General features: G+C 40.0%; 1 protein-coding gene across 1 annotated transcript in view; it reads left to right on the forward strand.

The window, feature by feature from the left end:
- Positions 1-26,566, forward strand: part of STARD13 (StAR related lipid transfer domain containing 13) — a 297,105-nt gene that overhangs the window by 40,606 nt on the left and 229,933 nt on the right. Inside the window, exon 2 of the mRNA XM_013302212.3 lies at positions 5,593-6,502. Coding sequence (XP_013157666.2) covers positions 5,750-6,502 — 753 coding nt within the window. The 5' untranslated portion in view covers positions 5,593-5,749. The remainder of the gene's footprint in view (positions 1-5,592; positions 6,503-26,566) is intronic.

A 26,566-nucleotide genomic window follows, 5' to 3' on the forward strand; every position in this document is an offset into this window, starting at 1 on the left:
TGAATTAGCAAAGTGTCTCTTTATCATTGTAGTTTATTGCATTTGAGAAGATATTTTACTTTCCTTGGCAATGTAAAATGAGCTTCTGCCACAGCGGAGGTGGGGCCATACGCAGCAAAGCTGAAGGACAGGCTTGGTAGTACAGCTGTCCTGGGATAATAAACACTTCGAAGTTGAGACAAGCCTCCCTAAACTGTCATATAAAGTAATTCCTATAAAATGGTTGCCTCAAGATGTGGCTTCATTTGCTGAGTGACTTATTCATAAATATGCCAAAATCTTTGCTGACTAATAACTTCAGTGAAGGCAATCAGGTGCATGAAGTATAAGAGAAATCACCATCCAAGTGCCGCCTCCCTCACTCACTGAAATGAGTCAGGAGGGACATAGATTTGGCAGCATCTGCGCCAAATATCCGTGCCTGGATATCTCAAGGTGAAAAATGTAACCTACTGTTACTAGCAGGCAGGATCCATTACATGAGTAGAAGGGTACTACAGCTTTTGCATTTTTGCTGTTTGCTCTAATCAGAAGCAAAAGAGAAAAATGCTTCCAAAATTAAACTATAACTCAGAGTCTTCTCACCCCGTATTTCCAGTGACAATTCAACCTTTTCCTTTCCACGCTACACTTGCAAATAACTGATTTATATAATCGCACTCAGAACCCCAAATGTTCAGTAACATACACTACAGCTCCACTTCGCAGCATACGTAGAAGTCTGTCTGCAAGCTATGATCCTATTCATATATATAAAAGGGAAGACCTGTGAAGCTTTGGCAGCAAATGTAGGTCTTGAAGAAACATAGGCAAAGAATAATTAGAATTTGCAACTGACAGGGAAAGCTAATTTTGGTGTTCCTTTATACTGGCTTTATACTACATCAAAAGGCATTTCACAGCCTACCTTTTCAAAACCTGACAGCATCCAAACTCGATTGTGTGTGCAGTGAGAACCTGACTCCAGGTGCTCCAGGTGATAAAGCAAAGCACAATGTTAAGGTCTGGCATAATGTGAGGAATGAGGTCACACTATATTTTTAGAAGTGCCTGGTGTTCCTGTGAAGCATGCTCTCTCTCTCTTTTTATTTTTTTCCTTTCCTCTCTCCTTTTTTTCTGTCTTTTTCTGTGAATAATTTGGCCAGTGCTTGCAGAAGGCTGTTTTCGCCCCAGGGATTCTCACACATACTTCTGTTGACAGAGTTCTTGTGCAGCAAGCAAGCTGAAATGCTTTTTCTTAAGAAACTGCTCACTTCTTTTTCTGTTCTGCCCCAACGCTTGGAGGATCTTTTGGCTACTAACTTGGCTCCTGTTGTTACGCTTATGGAAATTAACTGAATTGAAAAATATGGGGTTACCTTGCAAACCAGGTAAAATTATCATCAGGAAAAAAAAAATCCTAATCTCCTAATTTGCTTTTAGTCTATGTGTCTCACATTCTCTTGGCTCGTTTGCTTAATTTTTCAGGGGAAGATTGTTTAAGTCAATGGGAAATACTAAGCAAAGTCATTGTGAAAGGGAGACAAATGCATTAGGGGCTGAAGAGTAAAAAACTCATTATTTTAGATGAGTGGTGTACTGTTCCAGCCAAGATCCGGACTTGGTTTGCTAGTTTATTATGTCAGTTCAAGTTCAAATCGAATTTAAAGTAAGAAAATTCCACACATTCACATGCTCTGTAATGCGAAAATACATAATGGGTATTGAAATGCACTAATTTAAGCAATGTTTGAAAATCTAGTTTAGGTGACTTGTTGTTGTAGTAACCCAATGAAATAAAGCATAATCATTTGCCCCAGAAAACAATTAGCCTTTTATTGACTCAAGAAAATAGAAATGAGCCTATGAATATAAAAGTCTCTGTAAAATACTCCTATTTGATGGTTATGCCTAATATGTACTTTTTGTGCGATCTTTATGTAAAACTCGATGAGTTTTAATACAAATTTTGGTTGTCTGGGCAAATGGAAATCAAGCCAAAAGCGCATGATACACAAAAATTTGAGTCTGTGTATACACATTTGCTTGTGCCAGACCACATGAGAATTTTCCTGCCAGAGCATTTCACTAGCTGTATCACAAATCTGTATTAATTTATTGCTGATTTGTAAGGAGCTTTCCTTAATAAATAAAATGTGGGTTGTAAGTTTTAAACTCATGTGTGTAAAAAGCTGAAGTTGTTTCACATGCATGTAACATTTTAGCTTGAAAAAAAAAATCCTGTGTTGCTTTTTTTGTGCTCTTACTTAAGCTGTTTTGGGGTCAGTTTTGATTAGACAGCTGTGGCAGCCTTACATTTCCCTTTTTAGTTGGAAAAAACACATATATGCCCAAGAGACTTTTATTATTCAACATCTTTACCTACACTAGCACCTACCAGTAGATCTAATGCTACAGTATGTATTTAGAATTACATATGCATATGAAAATAATTTCCCTATTTATAAAGCCTTGAAGACTTTTCTAGAAATATTTTTTTTCTGGAATTTGTAAATGCATACATTCAGAACTGTGGTGACAATTATATTATTTTGCAGGGCTGTGTTACAGGCCTTTTAAGTCATGTATAGATTTAGCTCTGAATGTTCAGACCTCTCTGAGTTACACATTTTGCTATGGGCAGGATTTCCAAATCCACAGCTTTGCCAAAAACGCTGCATTTTTAGGAGCTATAAATGTCTATGTGTAACTCTTTATAAAATATGGAATTTGATATTTTGCCTAAGTGTGAGGTTTTTTTCCAGTCACTGCTAGATTGAGTAGAGAGAGATGTTCCACAGAATGAGTAAGGGTAAAATCACACTCTCTACTACCACTTCCTCTTCAGAGATTTCTTGCTGTACTTCCACAAAACCAACCTGCTTTTGCGTATTTTCTTTGTTCCAGTCCCATCTGAGGAAAAATAAGAGTGCAACGGAGTAAGCAAATCTAATAAACAGAAAAACTCTTTCATGCCTTTTGTAATTGAACTGTAAAAATTACAGATTTACACCACACCCTGTAAACACCAAAGCTCATTTGAGAGAAAGAACTTAGCAAAATTTTAAAAGAAGCTGGGTATTGATTTTAGGAATACCCAGAGATAATGAAAAATACAAATTTTTTCAGGGGTGATAATTCACGTTTTGGAGTCTTAGAGCACCATCATCATCCTAAAATACTGGAAATGAAAAATATGTAATTCACTTATCCCAGGCTTGCCTACTGCGAAATTTCTGTAGCTTCTCTTGGAGCATTTTTTGCTGTATTTTGGGTTTGTTACAGCAAAGATGTTCCTATGAACACAGAGGTGTATTCCTGCAGGTGTCATCACAGCTGAGCCAGCTCGGCAGCATTACCAGAAGTAAAGAGGGTCCAGGGAACAGGTCAAGGATCGAAAATTTCTGCCAGAGAGGGAAAAGTGACAATAGGAAGGGGTGAGGTGGGGAAAGAGGGTCTGTGGGGGAGACCTGAGCATTGCTGCTCCTGCTGGAACTACCAATAGGTAGTACAGGGCAGCCACCAGCAGCAATGGCTGGTGAACACACCATCCTCTCACCTCATGGCAACAGGCTGGTGTGGGCAGCCAGGCTAAAGCTCTTTTGCTGCCTTTTGGGGAGTATTCTAGAAAAGGCAAATCTTTTTTTGGCTTACACCTGGCTTTGTGTGGTGGGAGCATGTGCTAGCAGCATGCCTTCTTGCAGGGTACTGGGTGTCAGGCACTGAAAAACAAAGGTTACGGCTCGTAGTGAAGCACAGATAACAGTATTCACCGAAATGTCAGGAGACTTTTTCACTGTGGCCATAATGTACAAAATACTACGAGAGATGTTAGTTGTTCCAATCAGTCGCTACAAATGTGGGGATGTGTTTTCTTTTTCAGAGACATTGTGCTAACTTAATTCACGTAATGTTAGGGAGAACCAAAAGCATTCAGTTTTCCTGAAGGTGAAGTCACTCCTATGTAGATGGCTAACTTGAAGCTTCTGAGAAAATAAGGGCTTCAAAAGTAGGTTTCTCATTCACATGTAGACAATGTAATCTATTATTAATGCATAACAAAGATAGGGGCTGAGACTCTTCTTGCCTTTGTTTGTCTGCGCATCCTCCATGGTTTTTGAATAAGGCAGTCATGCCAGGAGGGAGACTCATCCATGTCAAAATAGATATCCAAGATAAGTGAAAGCATTTACCTTCTGGAAGCATTTTTCTCTCTCCACTGGCTCCAGCAGGAGGCTAGACAGCTTACAATAATGTCTGATTTCTAAACAGCTATCAACAGCTGAGAGGAAGTGTACCCAAACTGTGTACCTGCGTGCTCACACCTTTTACAGCTGCAGTTCAAATGGCAAAGGTAATACAATAAATCCAAATTTTCTGTATATGTAACAGTATTCTTTCTATTGTAACACTAAAACATATGCTAACCAGCACTACAATATGCCTACCTGGTGTGCATTGCTCCATCTATGGCACATGCAGTGAGAGGCATGACGCATGCCAGCACCTTACATTGCTTGTTTCCCACTTTGACAGTCACAGTGCTGCCTTCTTACATGTCTTCCTCATCACCAACAGGTTTGCCACATACATCAAAGGCTTAAGCTTCTCTTTTTATTTTTAAAAGCTTCTGTTCTGCTGTATTCTCTCACAGTTGGAGTACTGAAAACTTTTACACTGTTCATATAAAGTTACTAAAACGGCATAGGAAAGAGCAAGGAACCAAAGTAATTAAGAGAAAAGAAAGAATATTGCAGTACAGGTAGAATTTTCTCTCCCAGATTCTGTGAATTCCCAGTGCAGTGCAGCACCTGTCCATTTCCAATATATTTGCAAAGCAAAAACAGGAGGCTAAAAGTAACAGGAGAGTTTATTCATTACAATAAATACTCTAATATTCAGTCTGCCACCAAAAGTAAACTACATATATGGGTGAATGTAAGCTATTCAGTGATGCAAGAACAGTTCTTCAGCTGCTCCCTTCTTCCCATGCGTTGGAGGTACACAGCCTCGATGTAAGCACAGAAGTTAAGACTGATTTAAACCAGACATTGCCAACTGATGTAGTACTGAAACTCTCCTGTTACTTTTAGCCTCCTGTTTTTGCTTTGCAAATATATTGGAAATGGACAGGTGCTGCACTGCACTGGGAATTCACAGAATCTGGGAGAGAAAATTCTACCTGTATTGCAATATTCTTTCTTTTCTCTTAATTACTTTGGTTCCTTGCTCTTTCCTATGCCGTTTTAGTAACTTTATATGAACAGTGTAAAAGTTTTCAGTGATTTAACAGACAATAAAAAGATAGTGAAGAGGCCTGTTTTGGTAACAAGCATATATCTAAAATCTCCTTGAATGATCCTGAACCATTGTGTCAATAATCAACTTAAAGTCAATATTTAAAAAACATTTCTGCAGTTGCCAGGTCTTTCCTAGTCTCTAAGGTAAACAAATCAAGGTTCTCATATCTTAAATTCATTTAAGCTGCATACATCAAATATTTTTAAGAGACCTATAAGTAAATTTTATACCGGAATTTCATGTTTCAGGATTAATTTGCTGATGCACTTCAATGCAATAATGTTACCATTAATGATTTTTTTTTTCTTTCAGGAGCTGAGAGGATTCAGATGTTTTCTATGAGAATCAAGACATTAATAATGATTGTGTAACCATGGTTTTGGAAAAATAAGAAGGAATTTCCTGGCTACATATGTGGAGTTACGTGTCTTAAGAAAACCAAGAATGAAGTAATTTTGATCTCTGATGGATGAAACTTATTGGAATGGAAACTAACATCAATGAAGAACAGGGCTCACCTTATCTTGCATCTACCAAGTCCCTGGGGACTCCAAAGGAAGTAAAGTATGAAGAATACCAAAGAAAGACAGAAAGTCAGGCAAGTCCATCTCATTTTCAGAATGTTTTGCTAGAACCTGACTTGAGTTTGCTGTCTGTGTCATCCTCATTAGACCACAATGAGACATCCTTGCAACCTGGCACAGCTTCAGCTTGTTTCAGTGCCACCAGCCAGTCTGAGATGAAGCACCTTTGTGAAGAACTAGTCTGTTCTGCAAGGCACAAGCCAAAGGAGGATCCTTCAAACCTTCCCTTGCACACAGAATGGCCAGTCTTTACAGGAAAAAATTCAGACAAGAAACCAGAAAGGGGTTATGAGATCAGAGTCATAAAACACAAACCAAGTGCTATCACATTTTCTGATTTCGAATTTTTATCACATGAAGCTAATGCTAAACTCCATATTTGTGAGGCGGGGGAAGCAGACAATTTTTCATCTGAAGAGGAAGCAGATGGTAGAGATGATGATGATGATCTGTTTACAGAACTGCCACTGTATGAGACATTTTTCAGTGGTCTTCAAAGAAGGAATGTTTCTCAAAGAAAGCAGGCTAAACACGAACTTACTAAATATCAACACATATGTCATTTAGAAGACTGCAGTGACCATTCCGAAAAGGAATTGAAGGCCCATGACAAGGAAGAAAAACACATGGAGATGGAGGTAATACAGGCTACTCTTTTGTTCCAAGGGTGTTTTAAATAAGAGGTTTAATTTAAGGTTGGTTACAGGAGGAGAAGGAGTTGCACAAATTGTTATACAGTGATAATTAATGTGAATTACATAATTAAGAATATAAACCTACAGTAAAAGTATACTATATTTTTACATTAGGCAAATATATTACTTCAGATTGGCCGCTCTTCTATCAGCCTGAACATCAAACTTTGATTTTGTGTTTGTCCTTTCTAAAATGGGAACATTGGCTCAGTCTCCCCTGCTCCTGCAATATCATATATCATACCACGTACAGCATATATTCCCTGAGTCTGTGGACTGTTCCAAAGGAATAGAACTCAGGTTTACTCTGAGAGCAGAGTATATTTCTTTGTGCTGAAAAATGGCCTTTTTTAGTGTAGTGGCACTGTAGCACTGTGCCACCTAATCCACAGCACTGCTTCTGCTAAGTAACAGTGTTTTCTGTATTCTTATTACATTAAAATAATATAGAGAACAGGTTACAATCTGGTCTATAAGGGAATAAAAGAAATAGATTTTTTTGTATCTCTACTGGTACACATCATGATGCTTTACAGACCAATGTCCAAAAACATAAGAAAATTCAGGACAAAATGAAAAACACTCTGTAATAAGAATCATCCAACTATAACACTTCCAGAAAAAAAGGTTGAGTAAATTAGCTGTGGTTTTGGAAGTGAAAGAACAGCAGGTTTCCAAGTGAGTTCTCACTAGTCCGAGGAATAAGCAAAGCTTTCTCCCTGCTTCCAGCTGGTGACAAACCAAATGCCTGGAGCTAAACATGTTTGTCATCGGAGTTCAGCTCTAGTACAAAAATATGAAGTGACTCCAAATAGTGGGCAAAACAAACCCTTAAAATTCCAACGTTCCTGACCTTGCAGCACAAATTAATCTTCAAGTGCAGGTCAGGCATACCTTTCTTTCCTCTCTCTTCTCCTCCTCCAGCTTTTAAAAATTATTTTCCGTGTAAATCTGCTCTATGCCTTGAAAATCAGGGTAGAGCCCTAGTCTTTTACCCAATGTGTTTTTTTCCTCTATTTCCAGTTCTCCTTTTACTTCTAGCACTTATAACACAGAGTTGCTTCATTGATATCTGATTAACTGAAAGAAAGTAGAATTTGGACTATAATGTTCATTTTAACATTACAATTATGGTATACAATACTTAATTACTTCTTTCCTTTAGTACTAATCTATCTCCAGTTTGGGGGGACTAATTCTGCCCTTAACTGAGTGGGAGTTTTGTGCTGTATTTCATACGTATCCTGACTTTACTGTGGAAAGCCATCAGCTCACAGAGAAATACGCCAGATTTTTACAAATTTTTTCTCAGCAGCTCATATTAGAAAATTAAGGCCCAAAGATGGTTCCAAATCAGTGCACCTTTTGATGCAATACTGACCCTGAAAAATTCTTGTGACACATGGTTTATTAAATAACTGCATTGTTACTCTACCCTAAGCCAACTCTTGCTTCCTCATTTACTCAGGAACATTCCCATTAATATAAATATATATCAAAATACATGTGCAACATCCCTTGGATTCTCTTTACTGAAGGTCATTCCCACAGATAAAAGGGACAGGCCAGGGGCTGTTGTCATTTAGTTTACTTTATGTCTGTGCCATAAAATAAACTCAAGGATGGAGCTTGTAGTGCAAAATAATGGATTTCAAATTGCCAGACAAGCATGTGAAATTACCTAGTAAATCTCGGTAAATGTGTCAAAACATTTAAAAAACTGGACAGATGCAATGATGCAATCCTGGGTTTGATTTTTTTTCCCCTATGTAAATAAGTATGTATCATTCTAGGACAACCTTCAAGAATGAAAAAAAAAAAAAAAAGGATTATCTTGTCTCTTAAATTTTAGCAGTAGTCAGGCGTTACTATTCAGACTAAAAACTCCTCCCATGACTCTAGTTGAAGCAAACGTATGTCATTGTCAAGTTACTTATTTCTATTATTTAGAAATGGGGCTGTGGAAAAACGTCTTTCTAGTGGAAAGGAATTAACGAAGTAAAGACAGCATGGAGTAAAAATATCAAAAGCAATCATTAATGCTAAACCTTAGACTTAAAAATAGCGTAGCAAACAAATCACCTTGGCCATACAGATACAGACTATCACACACAGCACTCTGACCGAGATCCTTGTTACAAGAGTTCACAGGGAAACTGATTAAGATCTACCCTGCAGGGGCATTCCTAATTAAATGTACTTGGTACTGGCTGCAAAGCTCCTATTTTATGAGTAGAAAGGAGGAAAGGCTCGCACCTTCTCCAGGCTGGGGCTCACTGGCCCTTGCAGGCAGTCACCACTAGGCAAAACCCACGTCTGAATCTCCTCTTAAATAGTTGTTACACACATTTAAGTGATAATTGTTGAACTTACTGTTTCATTCTAATTAATAAGCAGAGACAAATCTCCAAGTACACCGAACAGTAAACAAGTAGAGGGAAGATGGAAAAAATATAACTTGTGTATGCTGCCAACTCCGTTACAAGTGGAAGAAACTGCTGAAAACAATTCATACAATGGTGTCCATTAACAAAAAAAGCTTTTTTTTTTTTTTTTTTTTTTTCCCAAAGGCGTACAGCATCCGCCTGTTCTGAATGGTACAAGATAAATGATGCTTCTGTTCAATTTATGTATTAGTACGGTCCCTGAGTTTCCCCCCTTAGACCAAGTCCCATATATATTTCCTGTGCTTTCCCATCAAACCTAAATTTGGCGACCTTTTTTTCCTTGTCAGGAGCCTGTAATCAGTGGTACCTTTAATGCCCACATAGAGTTCTTATATTAAAAATAACATTTATTTCAAATCGGGAAACAAAATTTTGAAGATTTAAAAACAAACCTATTTTTGGTTTTTGTCTGAAATATTGTTCATATTATTTCATATTTTCAGATGGTGATCTAAGTAACATCATTGCTAAGACAGCACTTTCTTAAGCACACCAGTGAATTTCTGTACCCTCATTGATTTGTCTTCTCTGCCCACCTTCTTTGCAAAGCGTCCCTTCTGTCTTGAATGGGAACTTTTTTACATCACTCATGTCCTTCTAATATGCAGGTCCTGCTTGACTAACCTGATCTCCTTCTGTGACAAGGTGATCTGCCTAGTGGATGAGGGAAAGGCTGTGGATGTTGTCTACCTGGACCTTAGTAAAGCCTTTGACACCGTTTCCCACAGCATTCTACTGGAGAAACTGGCTGCTCATGGCTTGGATGGGCCTGTTTCACTGGGTTAGAAGCTGGCTGGCTGAGCCCAGAGAGTGGGTGGTGAATGGAGTTATGTCCAGCTGCTGGCTGGTCACAAGTGGTGTTCCCCAGGGCTCAGTGCTGGGGCCCGTTCTGTTTAATCTCTTTATCAATGATCTGGATGAGGGGATTGAGTGGCATGTAGGGACATGGTTTAGTGACAGACGTGGCAGTGCTAGGTTGACTGTTGGACTTGATGATGATCTTAAGGGTCTTTTCCAGCCTAAATGATTCCATGATTCTATGACTGACTGTTCGGTCCAGAGGTTTTCTCAGCAACTCTGAAGTGGTATCTTGTGCCATTCTTCCTTGCTTGTTTTACTTCAAGTCTTCATATCAAACAACATACTCTGTGCATGCAGCCAGCTCAGGATACAGTGGCAATAAATTATTCAGAATAGCTTCTGAAACATAACGTTTCTTTAGATTGCCATTTCTTCTAAACTGTACTGAGCAGGACCCAGCTGACAACCATATTTAACCAGGAGCTACTATGCAACTTTACATCAGTAATTTTATCTTATCCTTACATAGTCTCAAAACAATATATGTTACTTCCAGGAGCAGCAGTTCAGTCAAGTTAAAAATATAAACTCTTTGACAGATATTAGGCAAAAAGAAGTCCTATGAAATCATACCCTTGACAAAGTGAATTGTCATGGATCTTCCTTCACCTCAGTGACTGTATATAAAACCTACTAATGTTGTTGGCAGCTGCAAAGAGGCAAGCATAGTCTTGGCATGCGAACTGGAAATCCTCTCTGGGACAGTTTCAAAGCATCTCTCTGGGGAGCCCACATTAACTAGTATAACAGCCAAAAAGGTTTCTGTTGCTGTTGACATTTTTTAGGGCACCTAAGTGAGTTGCCACAGCTTCCTCTGTTGTATCAGAGAGAGGGGGGCAAGCCAGGAAGCCCACATACTGGAAAGGAACCACTTAGAGGTAACCATCAGGACATGCTAGGTGCTCCAGCAGCCCCTCTGCAGCCTCCCAGTGTCTGCGCCAGGACCATGTACTGGGTATCTCTCCCCACTGGACCTTCAGGGGTCTCCATGTAAATCCTCTTCTCTGAGCTGCTGCTTGATGGAACACAGCCACTTCTTTCTAAAACATATCTGAAAAGGTTGAAGGATTAAAGGTTGGCAAGTGTTGCATATAGGTGTAACTTCCAGAAGAATCCTAGAAAAAATAATTGTTTCTTAAAGAAACAAGAGTCTTTCCTAATTCGGGAGGAATCCATTAAGGGACCTTCTCTCATATGTTTTCCCCTGCACTCTGCCATCTCTGCTGTGTAAGCTGGTGTCCAGTGTGTCAGGTCCAGGGCATCAAATCTGTTAGCCCTTATACAGGAACCTGGGAAGCTTTTCCAGGGCTCAGGCTGCACCCATACTCATGCCATACCTCTTCCAATACTGTTTAGGAAGATGTAAACCAAACCTGCTTGTTGTTCAAAGCACAACGACGCTGATGGTCTAATATTTGCATTGAATGTTACCTTGTGCAGCTGGGTCAAACAAAGAGTGAGATATCATTCCCTAGGAGCAACAGAGACAAGATGTCCCAAACAGATAATTCAGGTAATTCCGGTAGTATTCACAATGAAAATCTTTGTCAGGATTTGGCCTTCAGACTGTAAAGTCAAAGTCTGTTGGAGAAGGTTGCGCAGTCATGGGAGTGGCCGGTACAGTGCCAGCAGAGCCAGCCTCAGTGTGCAGCGCTGGGTAGAGTTAATGGGGTAGCTGTGCCATCACCTTTCACCGTGAGTAAATCTTCAAGTAAAATGGTAGTGTTCTAAAGGAGACTTGTGAGAGCTCCATCGCTTTTGACATTTAAAGCTAAGGCAGCTGAACTCTGGAAATGGTTAGAGAAAAACAGTCCTTTACTGGCAGGAAGGTGGATGACCTGGCCTTCCAGTTTCTCTTTCCTTGATTATTCACTTACTTTCATTAGTTTCCTTGTTTCACCTTTGTACTACAGTTAGGTAAATTTTATCTTCATTATAAAGTCATTATGGAGTGACAAGTTTGATAATCATTGTGTCAGCTTAGACCACAAGAGTTCAGATTCAGGCTGGAATGATTTGCTGAGCTGTAATACAGAAGTTACCACAGCATCTGTCCTACATTTTGCCTGCTTCTGGCCTGTGTTTGCATTCTTTTCACAAACACCAGAAGTTCATCAAAAGAGCAAGACAAGATAAATAAGACAAGCAGGAGAAGACAAATCCACAAAAAGCCATAGTCTTTGAGGTTAATTATGATTCCTTAAAAGATATGTATTCTTCTGTGTGGCTTGTAAATATTTTAATCAAGTAATCATACCCAATGAGAAAGGAATCAGAAAGCTTGACGTCTTTGACAGTGATTTTGCTTTATTCACATTAGACTGAGTTCATTCAATTTAAATGATCAAAGCAGAGCAGCAGTCAAGCCCACAACTATGATCAGTAACTGGGCCTGTCACAGTAAGCTTCTTACCCTTGTTTGGACAGCCTAAACTCTGCTAAATCCTTGTACCTCTTGTATTCCTGCTCCGTGCCTTGCTTAGCCACTCTGAAGCACTTTTCCGAGATGTACTTCGCTGTTTTCATTAATGAGGCATGGGAACTTAGGTGGAATTTAAGCTATCTGAAAATTGCCCGGCAATTGTTTCTTCTCTAATTCAGTTGTACAAGAGCAAAACTAGTAAAGAACATATTAGAGTGAAGCACAAATTCTTTCTCCCATTCCTCCCATACTTTTAAAGTTTGTTCATCTCTTTACCCTATGAAACTGAGACTCCAAAACTAGAGGAGGAGAATGATGACTTCTTCATAAGGATTGATATGGTTCTTATTACCATCTCCTTTTCATTCATCTTCTGCAGACATGGGATGTCTACGCAGGTAGGAGAGCCACATGCTGAAATAACAATACCCAGGGAGAACAGAATAGGAAGTTAAGGGGAGGAAAATGGAAAATTACTTGTCTAAGACAGGAATGATGCACTGAGCTTTGTACATTCTAACTTCCTTTGTGTGTCTGGGAGAGTTGCACTTTCTGGGTTTCAACATTATACATATTCTCTAGAGCTGATAGATGGAGACACGGTGAGCTGAACTTTGCAAAGTTTCTAGCATTTATGCTTGCTTTCTGCCTGCTTGGAAAAGCAGTTGGAGAATGGCTGATTACTTTAGCAATGATGCATTATTATCAGTCAATACATAAAAACAATCAGCTTTTAATAATAATGTCGGATAAATGCTGGCTTAGGGACTTGAATTATTAAGTTAAGAGAAAGAATCTTTTATTAATTTCACAAATTTGAGGGACTAGTGATGAAAATAGTATTTTGTATAGAGTACATTTTTCTCTGATCTCAGTATTCCTAATAATGTAACCATTTCCCATGAGGATATGGCATTTGTTGTGTACTACTTATTGTGAATGGAGAGAGAAGTACATATTTCCCTCTTATTTCAGTGGAAATCAGCTACACGGCTGTATCTGCTTCAAAATTATGGGAACTTTGGAAAATAACAGTAAAGTTATAACAGGAACGGTAACTTAAGGATATGCTGAAAGGTCATATTGAAGAGAATTAGTATATTGGAATCATGTAAGAAAACATGTAGATACTATCAAAATTACTGTCCTTTATCTCTTCAGTATACTTGCATGCTGATTGCATGTTTTAATAAACATACATGATTCATTGTTCATTAATAGATAATTAAAAAATAAAAATGTATATGCCCCCAGAAAAGATGCACTTTCTTGCATCAGCAGATACCTGTCTTCCAAATCACAAGACTGTCTTCAGCAAGCATTGATGGCTGCTGGGTTGAGAATGGAGAAAACATACGTACTCTTGCTTTGTAAAAAAATATCCTGTAAACTATTTTCAGCAGTCACAGCTTGGGCTTTGCCAAAATCCTCCTGGAAAAAAAGTTGTAATATAAGGGGACAGAATCTGTCCTTTTTCAAAAGCAAAGCTGCTAAACAAACCTACATGTGATGGGTGGACTAACACTGAAAAAATTCAGAGGGCTTTTTTTGCAGTTGACCCTTCATGCAGTTGGAAATGATTTGTGGTGCAGAATACCATCACTCTCCAGAAATGTACAGGATATGGTATGTATTACCTACATAGTGAGATTCTGAAAAAATTAAAATTCCAGAACAAACTAATGAAGAAAATCAGATAATTAGTCAAATTTATCTTGACTTTCAAACTCCTTCAGAAAATGTATAAAGTACATTTCAGTTTGGTGCTGAAATAGATAATATGAAATTACAGAAAGTGAGATTATTGAGTTACATTGTACAGTCTGAAACCCTCAGGCCGTTCAAGTTAATGTGTAGAACTTTTGCCCTTAAGTAGTTTGCATAATATTATGAAAGCTCTTTATTTCAGGCTAGCAGTTTGCACAGTGTGACTGTCTGCTATTTGTGTCTGACAAAGGTTTTATGCTGCCCATCTAGCTGTAGCTATCCTACTGAGAAGATACTGTGCTGCCAGCAAATTTTGTTGCACAGCCTCATCGTGGTCCCACACATACACATTAAGAGGCCCCCTGTAGAAAATTTTGGGAGCTCCTGCTTTAGCCTGTTCATTAGTATTAGTGTGTGGTTTATATTTATCTTTAAAGCTTCAGGACAATAAATACTTCACACAATTGATGTACTATACTAAAAGGGGGGAGTATTTATCATATGTAATTTGGGTTATGATTTTTTCAGATATTGACTCCTTTATTTCTTGTGTATTTGAATACTTCAGAATCATATGGCCACCTCAGGAAACAGCAATATTACTATTGCTCTTGCCAGAAAACAAAACAGATTATGTGTTTATGGTCACACTAAACCCATAAAATAAAAGAGGTATATCAAGATTCTTCTTTACAAATATTTGAAACTATCTGGAACCTGTGCAATGTGAGACCATTCAAGTGTTTCACCTATCTCCACAGAAGTAGAGCGAAAGTCAACAGAAAATAAGCCCTGTCTAAGTCAAGGCTCTGATGAACTACATTCCTCTGTCGGAGCACGCGAATAGGCACCTGTGAGAATTACAGACTGGGCCTTAGGTGGGGGGAACCAGAAGAAACACGTAGACATCTGTTAATCTGTTTACCACTGAAATTAAGATATTCCTTCAAGGTGCAGATGGAGATTCTGGATAAACTGTGGGATAGGCAGTAAACAGAACAACTGGTGAGACTGGAAACTTGCGCAAAAGGTGAGGGAACCAGGCTGGGTTGCATTTTCAGGCTTGTTTGGCTGATAAGTGAGGATTTGGTATGTTTTTCAAGTCCAGCAATAGAACCTCAGTACAGCCAAAAAAACCCACAAAAAAACACCACCAAAAAAACCCAACCAAAAAGAGAAGGAAACCGAGTGTTACTGAATTAACAACCTTGCAAAGTATATTTCATAATATGGCAACGTTCTTGAGCAGGAGTAAGAAAAAACTATTTAAAGATTTCTTCACATGCATAAAAGTCCCACTGAAAGTTTTTGGCATTTCCTATAAAGCATTTAGGTGCTTTTGAAAATTATTCCTAGGTAACATGCACCCAGTTAAGATCAGATTCTAGTGATATACCTAGGATCCCTCTGTCCTTCTTTATGTGAAATTCCAAAAAGTAATGCTAGCTTGATATTGCAATGGACATATTTCCTTGGTAGTACCCTGGGACCACAGACTATCATACCATTTGACGTGCCCGGGGATCTATGATCATTGTGGTACTGCCACATCACCAGCTATAACATAACCAGCAATCTGTGTGAACACAGAGGTCCATGTTTGAAACAAATTCAGAGAAACTAAAAAACTTTCTAAAAATGTAGTGAACTTCATAGAAATTTTAGGATGATGGATCTGAGATTTCATTTTATGAAATTCTTGAGTAGTCATTTTCTGTAGGAGAGAATGTCATCACCCTCAAGACTTTCCTTAACAATCACCCCAGCTACGGAGTATTTTAAATTGTAATAAAAATTAAAATAGACTGCTCTTACCTATCCAAGTTTTTGTTCAAACTAAAAGTCTTCCCCAGCTTTGAATTATCTCAGAGCTAAGACTTCTGCAGTGCAGCAAAGGGAAACCTCGTCTGAATTAGCTTGGAGCTCTCCAGAAATAAAATGGACAGGACATTGAGGCCAGCACCGGCATTTGAAAAATTTTTCTTCCAGAAATTAACTTCAGTAAAACCTCACTAGGCTTTTGGATTTTATTACTGGGCTCTCTTTTTCTGTGCTTTCTATGGATACTGAAATTCTCTTGCATTTAGACTTTCAATCCAATGCTTCAAAAATTGGGTCTAGAATAGGTAATGTTTTAGTGTCAAAGATTTAACAGCTTATTTGTACTGTAGATTCAGAGAAACATTGTCTGGCCTTAATCTAATCTTTGTGATGAAGTAGTTAATGATATGGTATATAACCTACTGTAAGTTTTGCAGTTAGTAATTATTGTTCCTATTCAAACAGTATAATGGTGAAATTTCAGTAACTATGTAGTGATGGTTTTGCACAGTGGCAACAAAAGCCTTTGCAGTTAGTCTGGGGATGGATTTAGTTAAATTAAAATGTCAAAAAAGCTGCTAAACTTGCCAAGAAAAAACAGAATATAACACTACAACTTGTATGTCTTTCAATCTATAATACATACATCAAGACCAAAAGTACGCAAAGCCAGTAACTAGACGAAAGATTATACATACTGCTTTTATTAACAATGTGTCTGACCAAGATCAGTGCCTGTACTGAGAGAAAGCAGAGCACCAGGTATTAGTGCAACTAAGGATCTAGACTCTGAGATCACCTCAAGATGTACTTTCATCTGCTGTGTTATCAGAGTTTACTATGATATTACAGATAACTGTAGATACAGATATATGGGAAAAGATCATGTTTGGGAGACGAAAAATTATTAAAGTAAAGATGATTTCCCTTGGAACACAAAATATTCCACGGACTGTTTTGTTTTTTAACAATAAAAGTTGCAATACTGTCATGTATCTCTTACGCCATAGGGCTATAAAGATAGCTGTCCATTTTCTGTTTTGTATAGTACAGATAATGTGCTATCTTGCTTTGTCTAAGCCTTGTAAGGATTTAACGGTTTTATCTTGGAGAACACTTAATGCCACTGAGGTAAATAAAAAAAAAGAATTAAAAAAAAGAAAGAAAAAAATAAAAGGAATGCTAAACCAGAGAAACAGGTTTAAAAAGCCTTAGTGGGAAACCCCCAGTATTTCAAACATGCAGGGACGAACTCAGTTTTTTTCTGAAATAAAGGCAAAAGTGCAATATACAGGTTCAGAAAATGCTTTTGAAACCAAACTTTTCAGACATGACAAAGCCTGCATTTTGGCTGTGAATGACGGATAGCAAACTAAAATTGCCACTTCAATGCTGTCTTATAAAACTTCTTTAAATAAAAGAATTTACCATGAACAAAAGCAGCAAACTCTAAACTTTGTATAAAGTTCTTAAGAAGATAAGTTTAAATTGCATTAAACGGAATGCAGATAGCTAGGTTAAAAAAAGACTAGACCTTCTTGATGGGTGTTCTTTTCTTATTTGGAAATTGTGTCCAAATGGTTGCAAATGCTAAGGAGTAGTCACACAAGCAGCTCAGGACACACAGCATTTAATACCAATACAAATTAAAATGAATGTGTAGGAGCAGCAAGTATGAGGTTGAAAACTGGACAAAATTAAGAAGGAAAATTTAGTTTATGCATCCTATTTCAAATTAGCAGTATATACCCCAAAAAACCCTCTAGGTACAGCGTGGCGTGGCAAATAAAAGCATTCAGTTTTGCAAAGGGAGTAATTATTTTTAAATTTCAGGTTACTCCAGTTCAGAAAAAAGCTCCCCAAAGATTCAGAATTCTCCATGACAGTGAATAATTCCTTAGCCTGGGTCTGATGTGTCAGGAGCCTCCAGCAGCTTGCTAGGTGGGCTACTAAGGAGCTTGGATAGCTTAACTGGCAAGTAAAGGTATTTTCCCCAGAGGAAGGTTGTCAAAATTAAGCTGTCTTTGAAAAATATTTAAAGTTTGATTAATTGACAAATATCAGTTAAATTGAAAGAAAATAAATACATCACTTGTATTCCAAATGAAATTGCTATCACTTTGGCATTTTAACTTTCAAATTTAAACATATATTGGGTGGGTTGCAACTAGGCTGCAACTAGGTTTCTACATTGTCTACCCAGTTTTCTGCCAGCAGGGCTGAACTATATATTGATCAGTTTTTGCACATTCTCTCTCTAAGTGTGCCCTAGCCCATTTCCCCTCAGGTTTTGTTGGTTTGGCTTTTTTTTTGTTTGGTTGGTTTTCCTTGTTTTGTTTAAAAAAGGTGGCAATAGCACAACAGGACTATACAGAGGTGAGCAGGATTGGAGAGCAACTGGAAGAGCTTGTCACTTTTTTAAGTTCATCAAGTGTTACATTAAGACAAACTATTAAAATACAAACTATGATCCTTCCAAGTTTTATCCCAGAATGTCTGGACATAGCTCGACTGCTAATGCAGCACATAAAGCCGTTTCTGTAAGGATATCTAGATATGCCTCTTAAACCTGCAGATCTTGCAATTCTACATCATACTACATTTTGCTAGGAAGACTTTGCTTTTTATTGCTATTGTTAAGCCTCTTGCATTTCAAAATACACTTTTTACACCTTGTTTGAGGTACATAGTTGGAGGAACAAGCTGAAATCCTAGACACCTTGAATTAGGCTATGAATTGTTTGGTTTCAGTTATTTGCCAGAGTTATGTCAATAGATCTTTTTATTTGGATTATTGTGGTTGATGGGGTTTTGCTAAAATATTTCATATCACATGGAACTGAAATATATTTGTGAATAGAAGACATCACTGCTGATAATCATCCCACAGCAGGGTTATTTTTTTCCTTATAATTCTCTTAGTAATTCCAAACAATAATGTTTTCCTCATCTTTTTAATAACAATTACTTTTCTAAATATAAAGAACGCTTAATGAATACCTTAATAAAGATAGATAAACAGAATTTTCAAATGCTTTTCAGTTGTGGTACTTCACAAAGAGTCAGGCAAGTGCAAATAATGCTAAAGTACTCAAAATGTATATTAGAACCGGGAGTCAATAATGGTTAGGCTAAACCTCCGCTTGGTAAGTGAAACTGTGTGACAGGCTCAAGCTTACAGCTTCACCTGCCTCAGACCATCTTTAGTACATTTGTGTCTTGAAGATTTTGCAAAACTCCTGTAGTTTTATAGAAGTAGCTGCTACAGATCACTTCTCTCTCAACCCCTCTCATCCCAGCAGAAGATATCTGGGGCAAGGAACAGGGAACATGCCTGAACCTTAAGGTTCTGGTAACAGTAGTTGCTGCTATTTAGTGACCACCATACTCTTACAGAAGACAGATTTTTTGAGCTCTAGGCCACATTTTCCAAACTTTGTGTTATACAAAAATATTTATGTGGTATAAGCAATATGTTTACATGCTCTGGGGATACAGAAACTATTATTTTCCTCCAAGAATGATGCCTAAGGCTATTTTATCAAAGGAACTTTTCTTCAAAATTGAGATCAAACTGACTTGTTTAACAGAATGTGTTTTATGGTTTTTAACAGTTATCTTTTTCCCAAGCTAAAACTGACATGCTAAAGTCCATAAGCACTATTCTGTTTCTGTTCATGATTAAAAAACCATGAGTCTTCATAAAGCAAGATGTCCAAGGGGAGCAAAATACACATGTCAGTATTAAAGCAGTAATAATACATTTCCACATACTTCACCATTACTTTTTTTTATTCTAGCAAGACAGGGCTTCAGCTGTTTACAAATACCATTAATAGCTACAAATACCATGAACAGTTAAGTTTCTGAAAGTTGTTTTTATCACTCACATGGTATTTATGTCTGTTTCTGATCCCTGAAAGAAGAAATGTAGTTAAAACTGTGGAAAAAAAAAAAAAAAAAGTTGATAACTAGCATTAACAATTAGAAATGTAAGACAAAGTACATACTATATAAATCAATAAGGGATTAAGGAACATATACATGCACAGACAGATGACTGTTCTTATGCATTAGGTGATGATTTTAAATTCAGCATTTAATTTCTACCAAATTCCTTCAGCTTCTTAAATGCTGCATTTGTCATGGGTATTTGTATCATTTAGAGGAAAAAGAAAGCATAAACTACAGCAGATTATCATAGTATAGCAGCACACCTGATACTGTGCCTTTTAGCATAGGCAGGTAGCAGGAACATGTATCTCAGTTTACCAAAGGGTGGTGAAAAAAACCCCCAGGAACACATAGAGGTGACTTGCAAGAAGTGTCATTGGTAGAGCCTGTGGCCCATTCAAAACTTTAGGACTATGTTCTTCAGGTTGAAAGATTTTGCTGGTTTTCTCAGGGAGGGAGGAGTGAAACTTGATCGCTGTATTTCAGGCAAATAATTTTAATTTAAAATTTAGATGTTTATATTTAATTTAGATAGATATCTATGATTCCTGATCATCCACTGGGCCTGGTGGAGTAGGCTTGCTGCTCTCGTAGTTTAATCTTCCTCCCAGTGAAACTAGGGATGTGGGAAGAAGACGAGGGAGTGGAGATGGTGCACTCCCAGTCCTGCCTCAACAGAGTTAAGACAGCAGCAGAATATTATCTGGATCTGGTGTTAGGGAACATAACCAGTTTCCACATTATAGATAAAGCAGCTGTCAAGTGAAGCACATCTATTCCTTATACAGTCAGAGGAAAAGACATTGATGTCTTTGAAGAGCTCCAGAGGGAGATCCCATCTGATTAAGGGCATTTAAGAGACCTTAGACAATGAAAAGAAAAATGTGCCCCTTTGCTCATCTCTCTCACTACCAAAAATTTACACAAGGAGATTTATTTGTTGATATCATCAGGTTCCTTATGTCATTTTGACAGGCTTCTTACAATTGAAATGCTGCAACTCACAAGCCCTCTTGAAACAGCTGATACAAAACATTAAAACTGAACAACGTACATATACTATAAATAATACCTGCAGCTAGTTTTATCTAGTCACCAAGTGCAATATATCTGATTTCAACAGCATACTGAAAACCTACTCCCACCTCCTTTTTAACTTTGGCCAATTCAAAACTTAAAAAAAAAAAAATATGCTGTCTGTTAAACTAATTTTAGTTGACTTCTTCACACTTAATGATTTTTTTTTCCTCCGGAAAAGATTTTTAATGATGTATTTATGTCCTACAATTTTGCCCCACAAAATAATTGTTTTCTTTAATGTGACTGTTCCTAACCCACTACTTTTCCCCCTGGCTGACATTCAGAAAGGAACTAACTCCCTCCCTGTCTTGATCCTTGGCCACTAGAGATGGGCTTCTAATGAAGTTCACTGAATTCATTGAGGCTCTGCAAGAAGCAACTTGGCAGAGCTGACACCTAAACAGAAGCTGTTGAGAAACCCCTTTCCTCCTTATGAAAAATTATAACTGCATGTGGGATGAGTGACACAAATCCTATAAAATCATAAAATAAGAATTGAATAACCTATCACCTCCCTCACAATGTATTTTTCTTCAGTGCCTTGATCAGGGACTAAGTGCCCTTCATGATGGAAAAAATGTCATTTATAAAATCAGGTGTCTCAAGGTAGGATGTGAAAATTTATTGTCCTTCTGTTTCTACAGAATTCACCTAATCACTCCGTGGTGATTATCTCAGAAAACTAAGGAACTGTTCCAAAGTGTTTTTCAGACTTAAGATTACCACGTCAGCATTCTGCAGAACTAATTCCTCCTGGCTCACCCCTTTCAGCACCTCCTGCTCCCCAATCTATTCCCTACCTCTCAGTATTTTCCCACCATACTGCAGTCCTCTCACAGCATTCTTGCATTACCTCCAGTTTTCAGCTCTCAGTATTTTGTCCACACCTGCCCATGTCTCCTCTAATTCCCTTTTCCCCAGAATGTCCACTAACCCCCCATGATTCCGGCAAGAGACAACATGGCTTTAGCTATAGGTATCGTTTCTCTGCCTGGCCAGTTAGCACATATGTGCTCGTTGGCAGCTGCTCAGAAACAGTATGGGCTGGTGTCTCGTCCTTAGGTTATAGTGGGCCGTCATTTGAGTCTCTTGTGTCTACCCAGCCACAAATTTTGATTAAACTTTTTAGCTTGATCTCTGATATTTCTTTCTAATATATCTTTCAGATATATCTTTCAAACTGGCTTGAAACTATCTAAAACACTCAGAAGTTGTGGGGGAAATGTCACAGCAGTTGAGCAACACCAAGACAGAACAGCATGAGTTTGCTCTCTTAAAACACCAAGGAGGAAAAAAAAAAAGGGGGTGGGGGGTAGAATATATGAAAGAATTACTTGAAGTATAATTACTTTACATATAAGTACCATCAAAATATAATGGAAGAAACTCAGAGGAAAAAATACATTTTGCATTTTAATTAAAACTATAAATTATGATAATGAACACTTAGGAAAGGTCTATTACAAAAAGTAAATGAAACTAGAAAACAAGACCATCCTGAAGGAAAAATTCAGATGACTGATTTTTAAAAGGTATTTAATAATACTTTGATTGATGTGGTCCAATATGTTTGAGGTTTATTTATTAAGGAAGAACAGAAATTGGAGTTTTATTTATTAGCATTTGTATTGAACCAAATGACAAAGGACCACGATGAAAATTAAGTTCCCCTGGCACTAGGAGCTGTACTGTGTCATGATTCAAATTCAGGCTTCAGAGCCTTGATTTGCTGTTCTACCTGTTTCTCCTGAGTGTCACTGATGTCAAGACAGGAGGCTGATCCTCCAAATCTGGATCTGACACTCTTCACTCTTGGTAATTAAAGGAGCTGTGAGTACAGCCTCACTTTGGCTTCCAGCACCCAGGATTTCTATTCTTCCTCCCTCCCTCCCCATATCCTTCCCTTTCATGCCCCCAAATGTAATGGACTTCGAAGAAAAAGCTTTTCACATCACCAGAAAGATAAAAAATGACACACTCAGGCTCATTTTAATACGTCAAACCAAATAAGCAAATCTTAAACGCTTTCAGAAATAGCTTAAGTTTAGACAATCTTCTCCTGAGCTGTGCTGAAATCTAGGAGTTTGAAGAATTTTCTCTCCTGTCTGAAGTCTCCTTTTGTGTTCAATTATCAGAGCTGAGCCCAGGCTGTCTCACCACTAACAAAAATAATCAACTGGCCATCAAACCGGTATAATCCAATGGTTCAAACACAGTTCTGATTTCAGTCACATGCTTCTGACAGCCAGCGTTACCTAGCTTTGAGACTTTGGGTGAATGTTACATTTATAACTATCTGACATTATCCATGTAGTTCCTAACTCATAGGACTGTTGAAATCAAGGCAATCTAATCAGATCTCAGATTTGACATAATTTTTTTGAAGTTGAACACCTTCAGTCTCAACTGAGCCACCGTGATTTATTCTGACATCGGTCAGGTACAGCAGAGGAACTGTGTGCGGATCTTATTTCCAGAAACGTGTGTATGTAACTAGACGTGCAGTTAGCCGTTTTTAAGTGCGATGCTCGTACGGCAGTGACTGTAGCCTTGAACACAAAAGCACCAACTTCCCACCAGCGTGCACAGCTGCAGACATCCTTCTGAATACCTGGCCATCTCTAGATCTCGTTTAAGCCTCGCCCGCCTCTGCTCAGCCGTGCAGGCGAGGCCTCGGTGGCAGGCGGGGCGGGAGCCGGCCTTCCTAGCTGGAGAGCTCTCACACCGGGAAACTGAGGCGCAGCCCCAGGGAAGCGCCATTTTACCAAGGCGCCAAGCCAGCCCCCGCTGCCACGGTTCTGGTACCACGGCAAAGCCCGGGGCGGCTGCTGGAGAAGGAGCGGGGCCGGGGGCAGCTCGGCGGCCCCCTCACGGCCCGGGGCAGCCCGGCGGCCCCTCGCAGCCGCCTCCGGGGCGCCCAGGCCACGGTCCCCGGCGGCTCTGGAGACAACGGGGCCCCTCCCGAAGGGCCGGCGGGAGGCGGCTCCGGCGCTCAGCCTCGCCCTCTGGAGGAGCCGCTCCCCGCCGGCCGCCGCGCGGGCGGCACGGCTGTTCTCCCTCAGGGAGCCTGCGAGGGCGGCCCGCGGCCAGCGGCTACCGGGGCGGGGCGCGGAGGGGGCAAACGGGCACGGTGCAGTGCCTCCCGGGGCAGCTGCCTGCCGGTACCACCGCCCGGTGCCCCCGCGCCGCCCAGGCGCCGCGGAGACCCTCGGAGGAGCGCGCCCTGCCCCGCCGGCGGCGGGAGCGCCCTCCCCTCCCGGGGCGTTAGGGAGCGCACTCGGGCCGCGGGCGCCGCCGCGCAGTGCTGCCCGCCAGGTGGCGCTGCCGCCCCGCGAGCCGGCGGCCGCCGCCCGCCCGCCCTCCCTCCCCACCGCGGTGCCGCCCGCCGGCGACGTCACGGCGGCGCGCGCGCTCCGGCCGAGGCGGGGGGCGGGAAGAAACGAGGGAGCCGGCGGCGCTGCGCGCGCAGCTCGGGGCGCTGGCCGAGGCGGGAGCCCCTCCCCCAGCGCGCGCCAGCTCCTGGAAAGGGCGGGCCGGGGGCGGGGGGGGCGCTTGGGTGCCGCGCCAGTGTTGGGGGGCGGGCGGGCAGGCAGCCGCCCCTCCGCCGGGAGGCGCCAGCTCTGCGCGGCCGCCGCCAGGGCTGTGCCTCCCCTTCCCTCCGCAGCCGGGCGGCTCCGAGCATGGCGGCTGAGGGGTGGGGTGCTCGGCCGCCCGTGCCAAACAGCCGAGGAAGCCGCGGCCGTGAGCGTGAGGGGCCGTGTCTGCCTCGGAACGTGCCCTGAGGCCGCCCCGGGCCGGGGGAAGGGCGGCGCCGGGAGCGCGGGCCCTGCCGGCCTGCCCTCCGCCCGCTCGGCGGGCCCTGCCGGCCTGCCCTCCGCCGCGCCCCGGGGCAGCCACGGCGCGGGGAGCGTTGCACGGCGCCCTTCCGCGCAAGGGTGTGGAGGCAGCACAACCTGGCTTGCGTTTTTTTGTGAAGCAAATTGTTTCCCCAAGCGAAGGATGGGGAAAAGCAACTTCTTTTAAATATGCTACTACCAGACAAATTGTTTGGGGCTAAATACTGGAGAAATCTGGGCGGAATCTGGTGATCTGGAGGTCCTTATATTACCAAGTTGCTTTTTAGGTTGAAGTGGAGAAAACCTTTACTTGTTCTTTCTCAGCTGTATGATTTTTGGAGCAAAAAGCCATTGTGGTGCTTTTTGCGGGGTAGTGCTAGTGCCTCGTGTCCAGCATCCCGGGGAGGTTCTGCGGCTGTGAGAGCTGCTGGTTCAAAATTAGGTTTCTCCAACTGATGCGATGTTATGGGTGTGCCTGTCATAAAATAAATGTAAATTAAATAAAAATAAATTAAAAATAAACCACCTTTAATTTGGCGTGGTTATATCCAGGCATTACAAGACTTGCAGGTCTGTGTTACATTGGGACAGCCACAGGGACTTTGTGAAATTACATAGGTATAACATGGGGAAACTTGGTCTGCATGCTTGTACACATTATACACAAACTGTTACATTCCATACGTGTTCTTTGTTATTCTAGTTTAACAGATAAACATAACTTAGCATGAGGTAATGTAAAATAATGCAGGGATGTTTTAACAACTATAGTTGCACTTACTTAAGAAAAAGAGATACATGGATTTTTATATTGCGTAAGTTCTTGAAATAATGTTAGCAATGTGAGCTATATAACTTGTTATTTTTATTGCTCTAGAAGTTTCAAGAGTTTCAGGAGTGTTTAATAGAGTCATGGATTATTTTTTCTTAAATCTGCTGAAATATATCAATAAATACTAAATTCACAGCAAATTGCATTTAACTTGTTGCGTAATACTGAAGCTGGGTAGTTAAACCTGGGTAGTTGGGTGTCAAACTTGCAGGGAAGATCTTGGAATCGTGCTTAGTTACGTTTCTGGACCTGGGATTAATGCCGCCGCCTTATTGTTAGCTTGATGAAAATCACTTCAGGGTACAGTTTAGAAGGTTTACGTTATTTCAGTTATTTGCTCTTCTGTTGTTCTCTTCATAATTCATGTTCCATCCTTTTTTCCCCTATCACCACCTGTTCTTAGCCACCAAAAATACCTTCCTTTCTGCTAAACTTTTTTTTGTCCTGAAGTACTCCTTAATACCAGAAGGTGCCTTTCACTCTTTATTTTCTCTGTTAATTTCAGATTTCTAAGTGGCTTGCTAATGTTAATGTTTCTCAATAGTAGATTGCAAGAACTTTTGGGTAGGGAGCAATGTCAGATCTGACAGAACTCTGTGAATGCTCATGAATCTTGGAACGAGTATCCTTTTTATCCTGTTCAGTGTAATTTGCAGGTTTTTTTGGTAGTTTGTCATAAGTATAATGACTATATTGCAGTCATTTCACCAGTTTCATATTTATTAATAGTGTTTTTGTGAGTTACGTTTTTGTATGTAATGTAGACACCGAAGCAGTGCTATGACTTACTCAGAAAACAGTGAATAGCTGAAGTTCCGTAATGCATGGAGACAACCTCTATAACCAGTTTTCTTGGGAATTCTTCACTGTATGTATGAATTTTTTAAAATTACCACAACTGAAAATTAGGTATATAAGAATTTTGGTATTTTAAGAAAAAATTTTTTAAAGTGTTATAGTTCTCTACAAAGAGTTGCTTCTTTTTAAAAATATTCTGGCATTTAGTGTCACAAGGTAGGTTCTTTATTTACTTTTTGCCAGATGTTT

This window comes from Falco peregrinus, chromosome 4, assembly GCF_023634155.1.
Source record: "Falco peregrinus isolate bFalPer1 chromosome 4, bFalPer1.pri, whole genome shotgun sequence".
In the NCBI taxonomy this organism is placed as follows: Eukaryota; Metazoa; Chordata; class Aves; order Falconiformes; family Falconidae; genus Falco; species Falco peregrinus.